The 20,546-nt window shown below is 41.5% G+C and overlaps 1 protein-coding gene across 1 annotated transcript in view; it reads right to left on the reverse strand.

Annotated features, from left to right (window-relative positions):
- hhip (hedgehog interacting protein) overlaps positions 1 to 20,546 on the reverse strand; it is a 33,877-nt gene that overhangs the window by 4,767 nt on the left and 8,564 nt on the right. Inside the window, exons 5-12 of the mRNA XM_079463407.1 lie at positions 20,165 to 20,360; positions 15,180 to 15,331; positions 14,378 to 14,551; positions 14,047 to 14,190; positions 13,813 to 13,934; positions 12,354 to 12,477; positions 11,541 to 11,671; positions 10,423 to 10,507 (exon numbers count right to left, since the gene is read on the reverse strand). Coding sequence (XP_079319533.1) covers positions 10,423 to 10,507; positions 11,541 to 11,671; positions 12,354 to 12,477; positions 13,813 to 13,934; positions 14,047 to 14,190; positions 14,378 to 14,551; positions 15,180 to 15,331; positions 20,165 to 20,360 — 1,128 coding nt within the window. The remainder of the gene's footprint in view (positions 1 to 10,422; positions 10,508 to 11,540; positions 11,672 to 12,353; positions 12,478 to 13,812; positions 13,935 to 14,046; positions 14,191 to 14,377; positions 14,552 to 15,179; positions 15,332 to 20,164; positions 20,361 to 20,546) is intronic.

Here is a 20,546-nt window from a genome sequence, read left to right on the forward strand (position 1 = left end):
AGTTTCAGTACTATGATGCTGTCTAAAGCCTGACTGAAATTTTTCGTGTATGTCCTTTTGTATTTTGTAAGAAAGAGCGTAGTGGACACTACTTTTGTTTTTGTTAGTTTGAGGTTACGGAGCTGCTCAGCCTTTGCTGCTTTTAGTGCCTTTTTATAACAGTTTGCACTCTCTTTCCAGGCAATTTTAAAGACCTCTAATTGGATTTGTTTCCATTTGTGCTCCAGTTTACGTGTTTCTCTTTTAAGGGCGCAAGTGGTGCTATTGTACCAGGGTGCTTTGTTTTTCTCATTAATCTTTTTTGACTTCATAGGTGTGAAAGCTCCTAAAGTATAACAGAAATAGTGTCCAATTTGTGTCACAAATGGTTTTGGACAGAACCCAGATGCAGGCAGACGAAGGTATAACCAAAAACTTTATTAAATAAAACACCCGCAATGGGGAAAAACAAGAACAAAACACACTAGCAAACATACACTAGAAACAAACACAAAACAAGAATCTATAAATTGAAATAATCCTTTCACAAACTGTAAACTGAAACAGGGTAGTCCAACACGACAAGAAACTGTGATACTACCGTGAGACAATAGCCATAAGACAAAAGATAAAGACAATAGATATAAGACAAAGACAATGCACCAACACTGAACAGAGAGAAACTGAGACCATATAAAGGGAGACACTAACGAGGAGTGATTACATGGGGAGAGTGGTGACAGCTGATGGGAATGAAACCCTAACGAGGTGAATTACAAAACAGACGATGGGAATGAAACCCTAATGAAATTACAGGACATAGGAGGGTGGGGCTGAGAGACATAACAGGAAGACACGTGGCATCACGTAACAACATAAAGCCACATGTCTCCACACATAACACAACAGAAACCCGAAAGACGTGGCAATGTCATGACTCTGCCCAGGGAGCTTGAAAGCTCGAGACAGGAAGGACAGAGTCCTAACATTACCCCCGCCCCCAGAAACGCCCCATGGCGTCTCAAGGGAGAAACTTCAGCGGGCCAAAACACCAAAGCACAAAGACAAACACCACAAGCACAACACAGAACAAACTAAGGGGAACATAAGGGAGGCTATGAAGGGGTTCGGGTGGGTCAACAAAAACAACAAACATGGGAGGGGGGGTGGGGGAATGGGAGGCCAAACCTTGGGGACACCAGAAAAGGGTGGGACAGGTTGAGGAGACTTGAAACAACCGGACGAGACCGGCGGGGACTTGAAGCAACCGGACGAGACCGGCGGGGACTTGAAGCAACCGGACGAGACCGGCGGGGACTTGAAGCAACCGGACGAGACCGGCGGGGACTTGAAGCAACCGGACGAGACCGGCGGGGACTTGAAGCAACCGGACGAGACCGGCGGGGACTTGAAGCAACCGGACGAGACCGGCGGGGACTTGAAGCAACCGGACGAGACCGGCGGGGACTTGAAGCAACCGGACGAGACCGGCGGGGACTTGAAGCAACCGGACGAGACCGGCGGGGACTTGAAGCAACCGGACGAGACCGGCGGGGACTTGAAGCAACCGGACGAGACCGGCGGGGACTTGAAGCAACCGGACGAGACCGGCGGGGACTTGAAGCAGCCGGACGAGACCGGCGGGGACCTGAAGCAACCGGACGAGACCGGCGGGGACTTGAAGGGGCTAGGGAGAGGTGTGTGTCCAAGGGGGGAAAAAGCTTGAGGTGATGCCGGCCGGAGAACTGGCTGAGGCACCGGCTGGAAGGCCACCTGCGGAAGGGCAGGTCCGGCCGCCTGCGGAAGGGCAGGTCCGGCCGCCTGCGGAAGGGCAGGTCCGGCCGCCTGCGGAAGGGCAGGTCCGGCCGCCTGCGGAAGGGCAGGTCCGGCCGCCTGCGGAAGGGCAGGTCCTGACGCCTGCGGAAGGGCAGGTCCTGACGCCTGCGGAGAGGCAGGTCCTGAAGCCTGCGGAAGGGCAGGTCCTGATGCCTGCGGAAAGGCAGGTCCTGACGCCTGCTGAGAGGCAGGTCCTGACGCCTGCTGAGAGGCAAGTCCTGACGCCTGCTGAGAGGCAGGTCCTGACGCCTGCTGAGAGGCAGGTCCTGACGCCTGCTGAGTCGCTGGCTGTGAACCCAGCTGGAGAACCGGCAGGAGCGCCGGCTGGGCTGGGTTACGTGCCCCCCTCCGTTGCCTCTTCCTCTTCTGCCGAGCCAATCTCCTGGTAGTCGGCTGGAGGAAGGAGGTGAAGGACGGGGCTGGCTCCGCGTTGGAGGCCTCCGAAGAGGACCCCCAGGACTCTCTCCTTCCACGCTTGCCCTGAAGACTGGTAGGTGGTGAAGAGGTTGCAGGGTCCGAGGCTGATGGTGCGGTGGTGGTCACCACCCCAAGCTCCAGGGTGTGATCCTCGGGGATGGGACCCAACGGAGAAGACAACCTCGGACAGACGGAGACACTGGGCTCCGGTCGGCTCATGGCGAACTGGAGAACACCCTCGAAGCCAAGCGGTCTCAGCCTCCTCATCTCCGCAGGCGATAGGGGGACCCTCAGTCCGCTGTTGAACGCCGCCGTCACCTCTTCCTCCCCGAAGAGCTCCTCCACTGCGGCTTCCAGGAACCTGTCCAGGTACTCGTCCCGGTCCAAGTTCCCCTGGCGAATGCTGGAGAGGGGACCAGGCTGGCGAGGCCTTGCAGGGAAAATCGCCGCCTGCTGGGTTCTTATGGGTTGGTGCATTCTGTCACAACTGGTTTTGGACAGAACCCAGATGCAGGCAGACGAAGGTATAACCAAAAACTTTATTAAATAAAACACCCGCAATGGGGAAAAACAAGAACAAAACACACTAGCAAACATACACTAGAAACAAACACAAAACAAGAATCTATAAATTGAAATAATCCTTTCACAAACTGTAAACTGAAACAGGGTAGTCCAACACGACAAGAAACTGTGATACTACCGTGAGACAATAGCCATAAGACAAAAGATAAAGACAATAGATATAAGACAAAGACAATGCACCAACACTGAACAGAGAGAAACTGAGACCATATAAAGGGAGACACTAACGAGGAGTGATTACATGGGGAGAGTGGTGACAGCTGATGGGAATGAAACCCTAACGAGGTGAATTACAAAACAGACGATGGGAATGAAACCCTAATGAAATTACAGGACATAGGAGGGTGGGGCTGAGAGACATAACAGGAAGACACGTGGCATCACGTAACAACATAAAGCCACATGTCTCCACACATAACACAACAGAAACCCGAAAGACGTGGCAATGTCATGACTCTGCCCAGGGAGCTTGAAAGCTCGAGACAGGAAGGACAGAGTCCTAACAATTTGCTGGTCATGTCATTGAGCGATTCTGTATTTAATGGTATGGTTATTAAAGGAGTCAGATCTGGAAAGCTCCTTGCGAAACTATCTTTAGCAGTCAAGGCAATTGTTCTTCCCTGCCGATAACGAGTTAAACGGCTGACTTCTGCAGTGCACAGTGTACATGTAATAAGATAGTGATCGGTGACATCGTTGCTTTGAGGTATAATATCTATATTGGTTAGATTGGCTCTGTGAGATATAATCAAGTCTAGTGTATGATTAAACCGATGAGTGGGTCCATTGATGTATTGTTTTACTCCAAAAGAGTGTAGTAGCTCTGTAATTGGAACTTCTAATGCATCATTAGCAATTTCTACGTGTATATTAAAATCTTGGACAAATAGTACTTTATCAATAGGTTAACTAATAGGTCCGATAAGAAGTCCGCAAACTCTTTCAGAAAATCAGTGAAGGGACAAGGGTGTCTTTACATTTAATACAGTATATATAGTACATGGAGTGTACTATACTATAAGGAAGTATACTATTGTTACCATACTATAGAATTAAAAAGAATTTAGTATCTAGAAATTTTACTACAGTTTACAATAGTAAATACTAGCGATGTCCTCGACTGAGGATTTACATGTCTTGCCAATTGTCGACTGGTAATCGAATCAGTCGCGCGCATGTGTGTGTGTTCGCACGTGAGTTGCATGCATGTGGGGATGACACCAGGTGCCGGTTGCATTAACTGCTTAGTCTAGTCTAACAAATTACAATCTCCGACTTCTTCAAGAATGGTCATAACTTCTTCAAGTCAGTGACATACAAATAGTCCATACTAATTGCTAGTCTGTGAGAATAGTAAAGATGCAGTCTTAATTCAGCAGCTATGTTTATGCAACTGGCCGCAGGTGGTTAACACGGGTACAGCGCAAAGTGCAGTGCAACATTGATGCACCAAAAAACACCACATAACAAAAATGTGCCACTTTCTAGACGAGATCTTGCCTTAAAACTATTTTAAAAACTACTCGATAATAATGGATTATTTTTTACCAATGGGAATACAGCACGTTCATTACAAATGCACTACTAATAAAGTTACTTTATTTACCGCATGTAAAGGATTAATGCATTAAAGCATCTGACCATTTTAACAGTCAAGTCCATTTCACCTTTTTTCCACTCTTTCTTGATTTTGGTTACATTATTTTATTAGTATTTTTTGTATCATGCAGCGCAAAGTTTAGTTGAAGTAACGAACTATGTGCGTTATCAGAAAAAGTGTTAATTCATATGTTTATGCCCAAACATTAAGTAAGTGACACATTATTGGAAACAGTGTACACATTCATTTGCGAATCATCTGCAGGTGCACGCGAAAATGTGCTGCTTCTCTATACCAGTCTCACAGCACAGAAAACGTGAACCTGCGGTGGGTCATAGCCAGATCTCATGCTCATATCTGCCGGGGTTTCGGTACTCAATCCCAAAAATGTCCCAATATTTTTGGCAGAGCAATGCGTTAATTAGAGCCATATAATTTTTGTTTTTCCCAAATTAGTTTTTTACTTTTTAATTGTTCTAAGTTCTGTATTTTCAATGTTTTGCTATACAATAGTAAATGTATTTGTCCATAAACAACTGTAGTACACTATAGTATGTTTAAATTTCAATTTCTTTTATAAAAACCAAAAATAAACTAAAATGAAAAGTGGTGCGCCAACAAGCACAACTTCAAAAGCACTTCACACGAACAAGCGGCTCTGTCTAATGCACCTGCCAAACTATCGCAAGCGTGCGACACTATTACATTTATTCAAAGCACAGGTGAAGTAATTTTTATAATGAAGGAATACTCAAATATTTAACTCAAACTGATGCATGATGCTTGACATAACAACAGAAGGCAATAATGCAAAATTTTAGTTTAAATCGATAAGAACGGAAGAAGACAATGTGCTGCTTCAATGGTTTTCAGGTTCGTCAAAACCGTTTCTGTTCCAAAACACTCTTCATAGGCTATTTGATGTTTGTTCAAGATTATGTTTATGTGAAATTTAACTAAGAACTGTGAACGCTATGTTTCTCAACCGCTATATGAAGTCTGTGGTAGCTGAACAGATCTGTTCATGATTTTTGCTAATTCATTTGGATGAATCTGGGTCAGTTTGATTTGACAAGCATTTTCAGACGCCATTTATTTAGAAGCCTGTTATGATGATAAACTTCAACTTACTTTGCACCAGACAAAAACATCATCAATAGGGTACTCAAGCAATATCTGGGGTTTGTGGATGCCAGGGGTAGCAACAGGGAGTATATATATGAGTGTTTATGTGAAAGAGTGGGATGTTGGACCTCTGAGTTGCCCTGACAGCTTCAGTGACTGATGGCTGGGGTAGGATGGTAACAAGGGAATTCTGGCAGGATGCACTGGGGGGTCTAGTGGGGGAGCGGTTCCCATGCTCCCCTCTACCGCTCTCAGCACCCATATCAGGTCTCCCTTTCTCTCGTCCATACTTTGTTTTTTTGTATTGTTGTGACAGGCTGTTACGTTGTTAAAAAAAGAGAGCGACAGAAAAGATGAGAGAGAAAGAAACAGAGATGGATAGTGCAAAAGAAATAAAGAGAGGGAGGGAAAAAGACGCTCCCCGGAGGATTGGTCTAACACTGTTAATGACGCCGGGGTCAGCGGCGCTACTAAACAGTTTGCATTACTTGCAGGGTGGCCGTGAAAACAACACCTGCTGCCGTGGCACTTGACAAAGACAGCTGGGTCAACAGGCACTGTGGGAATGCATCGACTCTGTGAGGCAACTTGCATAAAACACAGACTGATAAATTAAAAGGACACAGAGGCTTATTAGTTAAAGAATAACAGTTCTGATGCTTGCCAATTTCTGGGAGGTTACCCACTGCCCAAACACTTTTTCTGTTAAAGAAAGTTAGAAGCTTGTCTCAGCATTATCTAGTGACCTAGATTGAAACAGATTTGAGCATTTACACTGAGGAATGAAAGAGATCAGTAAAAGTGCCGAAGGTCCCTTTCTTTGTTTTTGATGCGAATAAACTTCACACGTACATCACATTAGTCACTGATTTAAAGGGAAATAAATATGGTATGGCAAAAATGTGTATTTGGACCTAAGTATTATAATTAATCTCTGAAAGATTTGGCCAAGATGTCTGTCAATGACAGATTTGTGAAAGACAGGTGTTCTAGTTTTGTTCGTGCATGCAGATTCTGTGTAGACTCACTTAAAGGTGCTGTGTGTAATATTATGGAGGATCTATCGACAGAAATATAATATAATATACATAACATAATGAAGCGTTATGGTTTTATTATCTTAGATCAAGCTATTTCTATCTACATACACTTCGGATCCTCTTACACAGAATTGTTGTATAGTAGCCCTATAAACGGACAAACAGCTTTTCATAAATATGTTATCTCCTTCAGCATAGAAGCAGAAACATGATGACATCTTAGTGCTCTGTCAGCCACCGTAGTGCTTTGTAAAGGAGGGGGGAGGAATGAGCCGTTGATTTTGCAATTCCTATCCTAAATTTCCTAAAATTTCATAGTGGAGCTCTCAGTTATGTTTCATGTAAGTATTATAAGATGCTTCTTCTTAAACTAGTAACTAGGGAAATAGTAAAAACCATCATGAGACCATTTTTGTATAAAGTATAAAGCTAGAGTATTCTTGGCAAATATAACAATTTTCGGAAACAGGCCTGGAGGAATTTGTAACCCCACAGCAAAGAGTTTCTAAGCACATTCATACATCTACTAAAGTATTAAGATGTTTCTGACATGCTAAAACTCTTTCGGCTTTCACAGATTCATATTTGTTGTCATGGCGCTTATTTGAACAATCTTCCAAGAAGATGGATATGAATATCAATATAAAGGAAATGGGTTTTGAATGACACAAGGCTTAATAAACTGGATGTACTGTACATCTGTCATAACAGCCTTGTTTTCGTTTGCATTGAAGTGACATTTTTACAGATTAGTAAGTATTTACACTGGACCAATTTAAAATATGGATAAGGACAAAATATGTCAGATTGTTGCAGTTCACTTAACGGCCACTGGTGTCACTACCAACAAGGGCTTCTGAATTCTACACACTGTATATGCCCAACATATATGATCTTCTAATTGATCGTCACTAGCCAATAAACAATAAAACAGTCTCTCCCTTATGCACATATACACATTTCAGTGAGTGGTGGCTTATTTATTATGTTGCGAGATGTGTTTATAGAAAGCAACACAGCAACAATCTCAAACATCTGCCTTGACATGATACAAAATGCTTCATCCCACAGTCCTACGACCTAAAACGCAATGGGGCAGATCAAAATCAAAACATAGTGTGGGTATTTTGAAGTCCTCGACTCCAACCAGAACACAAGAGCCATTACAAACGCTTCAAGACTTAGAGGTGCAGGAAAGTTGTAAATGTAAGTCCGTGAAATGTAAATGCTGGACCACCCTACTAGACGGTGCTAGTCAACTTCGAATTGTCATATCACCTCCTTTATTTGGTAATTAGATCACAAAATCTGACAGGATGTGTAAAACAGTGAACCCAACACCGCATGCCTGACAGACTAAACAACTCCAATCAATGGTGGAAAGAATTGTTCTTTGGAAAAAATGCGGCAATGCCAGAAAACATAAATAAAGAGAGTTTGAGGGGCCTTGTTTAGGAGACTCGTGGAAACATCTGCGGTAATTAATAGCATTAGACTTGGGTGGCACTGTCGTCACCTGGGTATACAGTGCCTTGCAAAATACTCAGACCAATTCTTAACTAATTCTCTTTCACTGCTTACTGTAATAAATACAATTGTGCTTACAAGGCATTGCAAGACACTGACCATTTGGGTTTGCGAGCCACTCCACTCTTACTACAGTACTTCACTCAAATGTTTTGAAGACTGATCTACGTCAATTGTGTTTTATTGTAACAACATGTCCAGTCTCTGCCGCTAGTAGACCACCTCTAAGCATGATGCTTCACCAGCATACTTCACTGCAGGTATGGTGTAGGCCTACTTTGAGATGTGGGCAGTGTTAAATGTGCACCACACGTGTTGCTTTGAATCTTGGTCTTATCTGAACACAACTTTTTTTCCAACATTGCAACAGGGCCACTACTATGCTTTTACAAGCCACATTTCAGACGTGCTGTCCCATGGTCCCCTATAAGTGTCCATGTTACAAAGATCTCTTATCTTACAAATTACTGGTTGTCAGATACTCTGTATCTCCTGTGCAGCTTCAAAGTGATCCTCCTTGTTTGTGTGGAGTTTTGAGAGGCAGTGTATGGGTGGCTTCCACTGCTAGATAAGCAAACATTGACCATTTGTCACTCCACCCAAACATTCTGTCATTCATTTTGTTCCAAACCTCTATAAATGTCTTAGTTTTATTAATCGCAAAAGAAGATATTTTGAAAAATGTAGAAAATCAAACGGTTCTGGGGCACCATTGATTTCCATAGTAGTAGTTTTCCTACTATGGAAGTCAATCATGCCCTAGGGTGGTTTGATTACAAACATTCTTAAAAATATATTTTGTTGTGTTCAACAGAAAGGTTTAGAACAGCTTGAGGGGGAGTAAATGATTTTTTTGGGTGAACCGTACAAATTCTGTTTGGTACACTTATTTGGTCTTTCACAGGATATGTATGACAATGGGAGATCTGAATGAAAATGGGTTTTGCAATCTGCAATCCGTAACATTTGCCTCTATATCGCCATCTCTGTTTGAAACATACAATTCTGGTTACTTTATGTATTTATCTTCATGTGTCGTGATGTCGAAGTTACGTTTCCTGCTAATGTCGACCCGCCAGATTATAAATCATTATCATGAGTATTTTTTTTTTGGAAACAGGGTATTCTAAAAAGAGAGATTTTTTTGTGTACTGATTATAATAACTGATTTGGATTGCCGCTTTAATATGAATAGCTGTTTTCATTGTACTTTAACGAATATGATTTGCAATATTTTTCCTAAACAAAAAAATATATATAGTGTTTATTACTGATGTAACATTACAATGAGATTAAACTGACGTTTCGAATAACTTCACCTGATAATTGAGGCTAATTTATTTAGTTCCCTTGGTTGAGAATTCCAATAAAAGGATTTGGAATGGGGAAATAAGAACAAAAACAAGTTTCATGAGCGATTGGTTTGAATTAGAGACTTGACAGATCTGCCTGCCTGAGCCTATTGTAATGCGTTTTTCCTGTCCGATCTAATAAAATCGCAAAAATGTTTTGGCACTTGTTAGGTTGAAATTCATATGCTCATTTCTTATATATGACATGTCTTATTGTGAAATAAAACACACGGGTTAAATTATGCCATACAGGCTCGCAAGCATCCATAAATGATGAAATCCTTTAACCGTCCTCATTCATGTGTTGCATTTCTCACCGTAAACTCCACAAACACGTTCACTTGTATATCAATTGGATCATTTCTGTTCTGCAGATTCGCCAACATATGAATGCACTCAAGGTTTTCATGGAAAACATTTCCACTGTTGAAGACAGGTGTGCGAGTCGTGTCAAAGCACAGAAAACACGCAACCGACCACACAGAATCCCTAGTTAACCGGTGCTGTCCGAGCCACCTAGAATGTGTTGGTGTTAGAAACACGTTACACTAACATTTGGGAATGGTATGCTTGCTCTCCAATTATGGTGGTTTGTGTTGGCTAAGAGCGGCAGTTGTGTGATGATTTGTTTAAGCCAGCAAAAAAAGTCCTTGTGCATGTATGTGCGAGAAAAAGACATAAAGCTGTGTTCCAGCTCTGATTCTCTGAGAACCATCTTCTGTGTCTTGGTATGAACGACTACAGATGTTCAAGCCATAGCACGTTAGGCGATCACCGGGGGGTTTGTAAAGTTGAATAAAAATGGAATTAATTACGTGAGTTTCAATATTAGCATTGCTTAGTGGTAACGTCATATATTTCACATGAGTAGAGCCATCAAGACTGAACTACAGAGAGACAAGAAGATTGTTGCATGAATTGTATACAATATGTTAATTTGTATATATGGAGCTCAATGTACCTCTTGGGGTCCACCAACTTGTAGAGCTTTCCACTGTGTGATTGCGTCGCCATGCTTTTGCTTGAAGCAAGTATGTAGACTTCACCTGCACAGAAAAAACCATAGTTCCTTGAGGGATTTCATTTATCTTCTTTCACCTTCCTTCTTGCTGCACTTGACACTGCTGCATGCAAGGGTTTCATAAGGGGGTCATTAAAACCTCATGCAAGTCATTTAATGAGGAGCTGTACTGTGTTGCAGTACTGTGCGCAGATTGTAAACATGTGTCAGAAGGCTGCCATGTGTGTCTCCAATGCATCCTTTCAATGAATCCCTCATTCAAATCATCACAAAATGCTATCTCTCCCGGACAGAGGCCCAATCTTGGCACAGCGCGAAACATTTATTCTTTGTCTCACTTGACCTGGTGTTTGGATTCAAGAGTTTATGTTGCCTGTGATGCACTATGCTGTGGGAATATTACACGGTGACAGAGATTACAACCTAGCAATGAGTGGGTATAGCTCTGCGGCTCCTGCCGTGTCAGAGGGTTTGGCACGCAGTTCAAATAAATGAGCCCACAGCAATAGCAGTGAGCCAAAAATCAACTGTAACCAATTCTGAATGTGAGAGTAAGGAAACGCAGGAGATTTCAGATGTAAACCCTATGTGCTGACAAATTGTGCTTGACCTAGTCAGTGGTAAAAAAAGAGGAAATATTCTGGTACGAATATAGTTTCGGGCTAAAAATGTTTTGGTAGAAAAGATATTTGGGGTCTGAGAGCATTGATTTTCCATTGTGACCCAAGTGATTTTTACTGTTCTTTATGATTTTGATGAATATTGAACTTGAGAGGCAATTTAGTTTTTTCTGTGACATATTGGCATGGTATTTATTTGAAAAAAGATCATTTCAGCATCAAATTAAGTCAAAACCAACCAGACTGCTTACTTACTAAATATTGTTATATATATAGTTCTTATTGAGAAATCTTGGAACATAATTTATTTTGTGTGTGTGTCATTTTTAAGCAAACCATGACAAAAGCATGACATTTTTTTTATCTCCACTGAATTTGATGTAAAATGCACACCCTTGTTAAAGGTGCCTTGTTAAAGGTTGTGGAGTGCTTACTAACCTAATTCATCTTCGCCAAACCCCAGGATGTGGCCTACCAGTGAGGAACCACAGGAACTGCTGCTACCAAAACAAAAAGGCTTCTCCTGCCATGGCCTATCTTCTGAAGATCTCTGGAGAATTCTGAAGTGTCTGAAACATAGCAATAAAACAGAAAAACTCCATATTTATGATCTGAATTGATGATATTTGCTTTGTTTCATCATAAACAATCATGTTTTGTATATACCCGATGAAGGTCATGAGACACTTATTAAATTGACCTCTTTGTAAGCAGTGGTAGTGTGCAGGATTTCTTTTCCTTTTTGCCTATCATATACAATCATAACATGACAAAACAAACATAATATATAATAGCTTTGGTTTGACATAAACAATTTTTGTTCTTGCATTGCATTGTTGCACGGTTTATCGTACATTTCTGAGAAAAAGTCTGGTTCATAGTAAAAAAGGATGAATTTCAAACCTGCGTGAAGAAATGTGTAGTGACTGCCAATTGACATGGCAGAGAATCTGCTCTTAATTTACACTGAAAAAGCTCTTATTGTGGTGTATGGAGTTTGTGTTGGCACAGCCAAAAATTCAAAAAAGATTGCAGTTTCCACTTACATTACCACAAAAGCTTAACAGTCAAGAGCCCTATCAAAGGCAAGCTAAATATCTGATTTGACGTTTCCTTGAAATTGAGACATTTTTCTCTGACTGTATTTAGCTGAAGATAGATTTTAATTGATCATATCTGATAATATAGGATCCGGCCCTCCTGCAACCCTGCTGAGGGGTGGTTATTTGAAAATAAAATGATAACACATACCCATTTTTGTCTCCAAATACGTAACTTCCATAAAGGCGTCTTGACTGACATCCCCTATAGATGAAACCACCGACTGGAGTGGCGCCTCCATTTGACCCCAAGTCAAACATAGACGGCTCATTTTCTAGAAGGAAACCGAAAATAACTAATAACGCAAAAATGAAAATTGATGTAAGGAACAATAAACATGAATAAAAAAGCAAAATGAACACTGAAGAAATAATAAAAAATTCAAAGTCCATATATCGCTGCTGTCCTTCTGAAACCTTCAATCTCTTCCAAATACGTGGTTTTTATTTTTTGCCATTATTATTAGTCACCCTTAATGTTTGTCAGTGTGTTTTTTCAAATATCTAACCAATAAAAAGTTTTTAAAAAAGCTTGTCAACTTTGACAACACAGTATGTAATCTTTTAAAAATAAGTGTTTTTTCTCTTTTTCCTTGCTTACCACAATCTGTCAAAAGATTATTAGCTCTTCACACAGGGTGATTTTAATAACCTACTCCCCAGACGGTTATTCAATACTTTATATGGTGGACTGGGTTTGTTTCACTAAATGTCCTCATTAACATTCACATTAAATTTACATTATTGCCCAATAGATTGAGAAATGGACAAGAGTGGTACAGAGAAAGGGTGAGGTAATTCCACCATTACTATCGAGTGTTTGTGTAAATGTGTGTAAATCTTTGTATATCCACAAAGATTACTTCAACAGGGAATGGCGAGTATTTTAGCGGTACAGTCAGAATCCCGTAAAACAACGAAATGTGATTTAATTAACTAACTCATTCACTGTGGTGTTGCTTTAACATCGTAAATGGCCTGGTGTTTGGGGGAATCTGGCACACCATCTTTTGGGAGTTTAAATGCATTGTTTGGGAGAAAGCCATCTTTGTTTGTTGCCAATGCATTTGAGAGAGTACAAGTCCAATATTCAGACCAGAGGAAATTATATGTATTAACTTCTGGTACTGATTTAGGGTCTCAGTTGACAGAAATGAACTTCCATGTTGGTCATTGTAAGTTTCAACAACGCGCTAAATGCTCTTGGACTTTGATAAATTAAATCACCACAAGCAGTTTCTCCCAGGAATAAATAGAACTGCTTTTAAATTTGGAGTGTGTTCGAACATTATAAAGAAAAATTGTATTGTATAAAATGAATAGTATGCCTTGATACATTGTTAATGTGTTTCTTAGGAAAGTTTTGGAATCCATTATTTCTGTCACCTCAGACATTCTGTTCTTAACATAAAAGCATAACATTACTTCATAGCCAAGCACAGAGTGAGACAATAATTTATGGTTTGAGAAATGCAATAAAAGAACTTCTTGAGTGGTTCTTTCTTGAGTGGTTGCCTGGCTGGAACAACCGCTTGGCTTGTTCAATAGCCTTTCTGCTTGTACAGTAATCTATCATGTTTTGAGTAACCAGCCATTTCTAACAGACATACCGTAGTCTTTCCCTTTGATGACCTGCAGGATTCTGCCTGTTGTTGTATTTTTGCCAACTGTATCCGTGCATAGGATCATCAGACTTCCATTGATGTCCATGCGGAGCTTATCCACTGCACACCTACAACAGGAAGTGGTTGTCGTTAGAAGGTAATTTAGAAATGCAAGTAGGATTTTCATAATGAAGCATTTATTTTCTTATATTTTGGAAAGTCAGTACATTTTGGACCTACCTCCCTGGATCATGTAGTCCATGAGCAAATATTTCTGGGGGCTGGTTGGTGCTGTTAAAATATGGGTTGTTTCTGGGTATAGAGTAGGGAGTGTTGCAACAATCTGTATCCACATCCACCCTTAGGACAGATCCTGTGAAGTCACTAAAATGCAGAAAACCTTCCATTGAACATCTCAGAAAACAAATTAGTAGCATAGGAGGCATTGGGGCTAGTTGTCACACTTTTCATTAACATTATTTCAGTAAGATTCATGATGACATCTAGCACTGGTCACCCCAATATGTTGATTAATAGCACTTTTAATCTTGAATTAAAATGTGTAATATACCTCAGGCCATCCATCTCCTCCATATCGTCCAAAGTGATCATGCCATCACCTAAAAAGATGTGCAGAAGCCCATCAGGCCCGAAAAGGAGCTGCCCTCCCAGATGCTTCCGGTGGAGCTCTGCTACTTCCATTAAAACACGGGTAGTCCTTGCGTCCACCTGGTTGGGATTTTTCCTAAAGGAGAACATTATGAACATTAGGAGCTACCAGACTGGTCTATTCCATTAGTAGTGATTCTTATCCCCAAAATGTATTTTAATATTATAAGTTTGATTTAACAGCTGCATTACTTATTTCTAACTTCCACCCAGATGTCATCTGAAAAGCTAATATACAGTGTGATTAGGGTGAAATATATACTTCAGCTTGTTTTGAATCACAGTTGGGAATTGAAAGACAATCAGAATGGATGTCAGCTCTTGTGGTATTTATGTGTTTTGATTACATATCTCTATAAAACATCCATCACCATCAGTGAAAGCATTGCATGAGAAGTACAGAAGACAGATTCAAAACCACATGGAAAACAAACATTGTGCATGCATGTCCTTGTGTAAAATGTTTGATCCAGGGCCGTAACCACATATTGACGTGAGGAGACTAAATGTGTGGGTAGGGTGGAGGTTTGTCCACACCAAGAATTTCACTCCTCATTTCAATTTGGTGGGGGGGGAACATTCTGTTGAGACAGTACTTTTTTATTCACATATTTATTGTCATTTTTCATTTTGATGGGTGTTTTGAATGGTGCTCAGACAAATTTAGGCTGAAGTACTACTGTATTTTGCTGGTCGCCCATTACCTGGACACTGTGTACTCCACCACACGGAGAATGTGGTCGTGCGGCCCAATAGACCAGCGCTCCTGGTTGGTCGTGTACGAGACGTAGAGCTTTCCATTTTTCTTATAATTGGGGTGGAATGCAAGGCTTAGCAAGCCCCTTTCATCTCCGCCCTGCAAGTCAGATGGGAAGCACAAAGAATCTAGAAGTTAATTATGTCCCTTTTTTAGATCTGGACGGGCTGCAAAAAGTTAAAGACAGGCCTCCCCAAGTCCCCATTCCTCTTTTTCTATCTCGGTCTCTCTCCATATGGGGGCCAGTAACCATATGCCCTCTGGCCCCTTGCTTTTTTACCTCCCCTCTCCTTGACTACTGAATTACAAACGATTATAAAACATTTGACTTGACGCAAACCCCCCTTCCCACCCACCTTTTCACCCACCCCGTCTTGGTTATAGGCGCTTGTATTTGGGGCCCGGCTCCTCTGGGATGCCCAGGGCCTCCATTGTGCAAGTGATTTGTGTGTGTAATCTTTAGGGGATATCCGTGAATGCAGTGTTGAGTGGCTGAAACAATTCATTAGCTCGCTCGCAGTTCATAGAGAGCACAAAAGTCCAGGAATCCTTTAGCACCCCCAACACTCTTCCCCTCTCTCTCTTTCTTACTTTTAAATCCGTGCAAAATTTCAGAGAGGCACGGAGAAGAAAATCGAAACAAGGACTGAACTGCCAGCTCCCACTGTCTTGGCAACATGTTAGAAAACATTGAAATTGCTTGTGTAATAGGTAAAACCCCTCATCCTTGAGGCTACTACATGAATTGTCCCTACTCTGGTGGTCCACTCATCATAGTGAATTGTAATAAGAGGCTATATGGAGCTCCTGGAGAATCAAGCAATGTTAGGTTTTAATCTTAATTTTTCCAGATTTGTTTTCCTTCTGGTAAAAAACGAAAATAAATTAAAAGACAGACAGCCAAGTTTAAGATTTGTATGAATGGACGAAAAAGGATTATGACTTAATTCTATAGCAAACTAAGTGACTGTTACATAAGTAAACAAATAAAGTGTGCATTGATTCTTTGGTCTATACCATCTCCACAATATTATTTTCGCATATATCTTACAAGAATTCAGTAAAGAGTGGTCTTCTGTGAATTGCTCAAGTTTACGGTGTGGTTCAACTCATAGAACAAGCCAAAACACACAGATCATAAATTGGTTAGAGCGGCTCTGTTGGGCTGTGCTGTAGTAATCCAGTTCAGACAGTCTACAATGCTATGAGTAAGTTCGCTTGGAACTCTAAGAACACACATAACTGTCAAGAGACCAGTCAAGAAAGCAGAAGAGTCAAAAAAGGTACACAGTTGAATGATGACCTATGGGCCAAGTTCATACAAGAAAAACGTTGTGGTGCCCATTAAATGTCTGTTCTGCATTAGTCAAACACAAAACAGTTTGGCTGATTTAACAACAGGTTGATTTCATTTATCATCAGAATGTGCTTTAATATAAAAATGTTCTTCATTTCCTAGAACTCCCATCAAACCACCCATATGTTGGACTCCTGATGCACCAACCTGAATCCCAAAACAAACAAAGAAGGAGCAGGTCAAGTTAAGAATTCCAGAAAATTGCACGATCTCAGGCCAGGGACCACCAAGGAACAAGCGTAAATGAACTCAAATATTAGCTTTTGCTAATGATCGTTCTTTCAACAAGTAGACACACCCCTAAATTAATACAGGGCTGTAGGAAGTACCTCTATTTTTCCAAGCCCATTCCTCTGGGTTCTACCGAAAACATAAAGTAATTAAGAAAAGACAAACTCCATGATAGCCTCCCTGCATCCATCATAATTGACCTACACAGGCCTCCTGTGCTGGAATGCCATTATACATTGCTCTATAGCAGTTAGCCCTATTCAACAAAAGCGAAGAGAATTATGACATTTCATCGTAACATTCCTAGAGCATGCTGATGTCTTCATAGAAGGTTAATCTATCTGAAACCTCACATTTCTGTGCACGATATGTGCATTGCCTTTTGTTTTGACAGCCCGCTTCCTCTTGGAGAAAGATTAGGTTGCAACATCGTCTCAGTAAGAATGTTCCTGAAAATGCATCAGGGTCGTATGCATTTGCAGACAACAACACTTCTGCCCCCACCTTGCCCCTCGGCCCATAAGCAGCTGCTTGCCTTTCACGGATTGATGCATGGCCTGGCTCGAACATTGTTACTGAGCACCTTTTGATCTTTATTGGATCGGGCAATCCTACATAAAGAGGCATTCCACCCAAGCTGATTGGAGAAAAACAATGCGTGCCTACCTCAAAGCTAATCTGAAACGTTCACAAGTAATTCCGAGCCCCATTTACTTCAACACAATGAATCCCGAGAGCTAAGTCAAATTCCCCTCCTCCACCTGTTAACACACATTAATCCTGTGACAGCGCCGGGCTTCTGAGTGAGGATCGCTCACTTTCAAGATGTGAAAAGAGCAGATCGAATCGTAGGATAACATTCAATCATTACGGCGGCAGCATTCTGGAGCAATCCACAAATCATCTGAATGGCTCCATCACAGGTGCTCCAAACGTCTAAACCTGGAACTCAATACAGTGGAAGGGAAGCTATGTGAGATGACAGCAAAGGAAAAGCTGTTTCTCAAAGAGAACTGTTAAAAGAGTCACAGGAGAAGAGAGGAAAAAGTCCATTTGTCAAAGGCAGGACACTTCATTTCTGACAGGGCAGAGAGCCTTCCTGCTCATCTAACTGAAAAAGCTCAACAGCTGTGCGTGTCAAGTGACAGAATGCACAACACGCTGTGATCTATTTGTTTCAGCAAGAAATCGTTTTTTGCAGCTGGACCCCCTTGAGTTAGCTGATACACCACAATGGAACTGCTCTCGCATTGCGTGCAGATGTCTTCATTGCTATGTCTAACACGGACAACAACAGAGCAATACCATACTTGTGTACCTACTTCATCAACATGGATCGAATCAGAGCTCGGTTTTTAATCTCTGTCTCTTTCACACAAATAGTTTATATGATAAACACGTCAGAGCGCTGAAATCCTACACTTCGGGATTTAGTTTGTCACTGCGTGCTCCGGACTTCTTCTTGGCATCTGGAAAACGTTCGCCAGTTTGCAAAACATCCCAAAATTGTTAACTGGTAGTTAACTATTTAAGTATCTCCGCTGATAGTGCTCTTCCAATGCTTTGTCGAAACCAATACATGGCTGGCAGGCTGGTGCGCCATTGGGCCTGAAGAACAGACACAGATGTGGGAGGGTAATAAAGTAGTTTGTAATAAATCAAACAGGATTACAATTCAACGTCACCAGTCCACAGCAGCCACATCAATCCACCTTAGCCTCTGTGATGTATGCACCAAAAGTCAAGACTTTTTGACCGGACCCGATAACACTAAGGATTTGGGATCTACCAGTCTCTTATCATCTGAATGATGATTGGGCGAGGAAGGGGAAAAGTTGCACAAAGAAGAGCTTCATAAAGCGCAACCTCTGGCAGCAATCTGAGAAGCGTAAATCACACAGAATATTTGATAACTTTGGTGAATGTATGTGTATGAGCTGGGGGCGGTGAGTGAAGAGATACAGTTTCATCAGAGAACACCCACAGTGCTCTGGGAGAGTCCCTGCAGCAGACGCAGTATTGTTTCCAAGCAGTTTGGCTTAATTGGCAGTGAGGGAATTGGGTTTGAAGGATATGCAGAACATTAGAATCAAAGTCATGATAAAACACTATCATCCCCCTTCATGCCCAAGTTGGGTCCCGGGAGGCCTCAAGGCCTTCCACTGGCACAAAGGGTATATGTCCTGTTGATGCTCTAAGTAAACACTGTCGGCTTGGAATGATAACAGCCAAATTTGACAGAATAGCACTCTCGGGGCACTCTTGCAAGAGCTGGAGCTTACTCTAATTGTCATAATGATTGTTTTATCCACAACCAATTATGTTTAATGATGATAAGGCACATTGGGGACCTTTCCTGTGGGGTTGTTGCATGTTGACTCCATAATTGCTCTTCCTCTCTTTTTAGAGTGAATCGACGAGAGGCATACATAAACTTCATATCAGAAAGCAAGTCTCTTCCTCCATCTCCGGACACTTCCTAAAAAAAATGTTCAGAATGCCTCCGTTCTTGTGGGGCCAGATAAACATCTGTTGTGACACACGCCATAACTACTACTGACAGACATGCATGTAAGCAAATGCTACAGCTGGCAACATTTCAGCCGTTTTACTGATCCTCAGCAACCAAACACAGTCAGGTTGACAGCAGTCGGGTTGACAGCGTGCAAACCACACACATCGAAGCCCACATACAGAATACATTTGTATAATAATATAATTGTTGTGCCAACGCTGTGTCTGGTTTTAGCATCACCCTTCATTCAGGTTTGGATTTGTGGTGGGAGGAAAGGAAAAATGCAAATACATCCATGGAAGTTGTTATCGTGCTTCCTTAGGATTCAGTGCTGTAAGGGGGCTTCGCTTTTCCCACCTCAGCTTTCATCTGAGAAGGTGCCAAACCAAACTGATGAACAACAGATCCTTCAGGTTTCAGCAAGGCTTCCTGAATTATGTAAAACAGACTTCTCTGATGGTGGGAGATCGGGCGGCATGAATATCAAATAGGTGCTATTTCACAATTACAGGCTCAGATATGCCTGCTGCTTTCTGGTTCGGCTTAAACTGCAGGGTTACAGTGCCGGGACTGGAAACTGGTCCAAGTTGACCTAAAACTCATCATTATGAGCATGCCAGCCACTAAATACTTGTCTTTTACACAAACCACAATTTTCAGTCTCTGAAATATGTGCTCAAGCTAAAATGTATACACTGTTTTAATATTGTATTATATTAACTCCTCACGAATTCACTGCATTTGTAATAAGAAATGCAGCACATTTTATTAATATCACATATTTAGAAATATAAGCAAAGCCATTGCCAACACTCAGCAAATTTCTTACCTTTATACCACTTTGGACTTGCTTGTGTATGTCCAGAAAAGGCTCTTTTAGGAGCTCCAAGTTGTGTGTTAATATCCGGACAAAGCCTTCCTTCTCCAAAGTAAAAAGGCGCTGTGATCCATCCCCACAATGCACCACACCAACAGGTTGTCGAAGGCCACTGAGGATCTCCTGAGTACAAAAGCAGTTGTGTTTTCTGTATGAAAGGAAACAGAGGTTTAATTAGGTTACTTTATGCATCGTATTTTTAAACCTTTTGCATTACAAGAAATATAGAACAAGATTTTTTTTCGGTTTATCGCAGAATAAAGTGGATACTAGTTGTTAACAGCATATAGTCAAATTGTAAACGCGATATAATATTTTCGTTGACGTATTACTC

This window comes from Barbatula barbatula (genome assembly GCF_947034865.1).
Source record: "Barbatula barbatula genome assembly, chromosome: 8".
Taxonomy (NCBI): domain Eukaryota; kingdom Metazoa; phylum Chordata; class Actinopteri; order Cypriniformes; family Nemacheilidae; genus Barbatula; species Barbatula barbatula.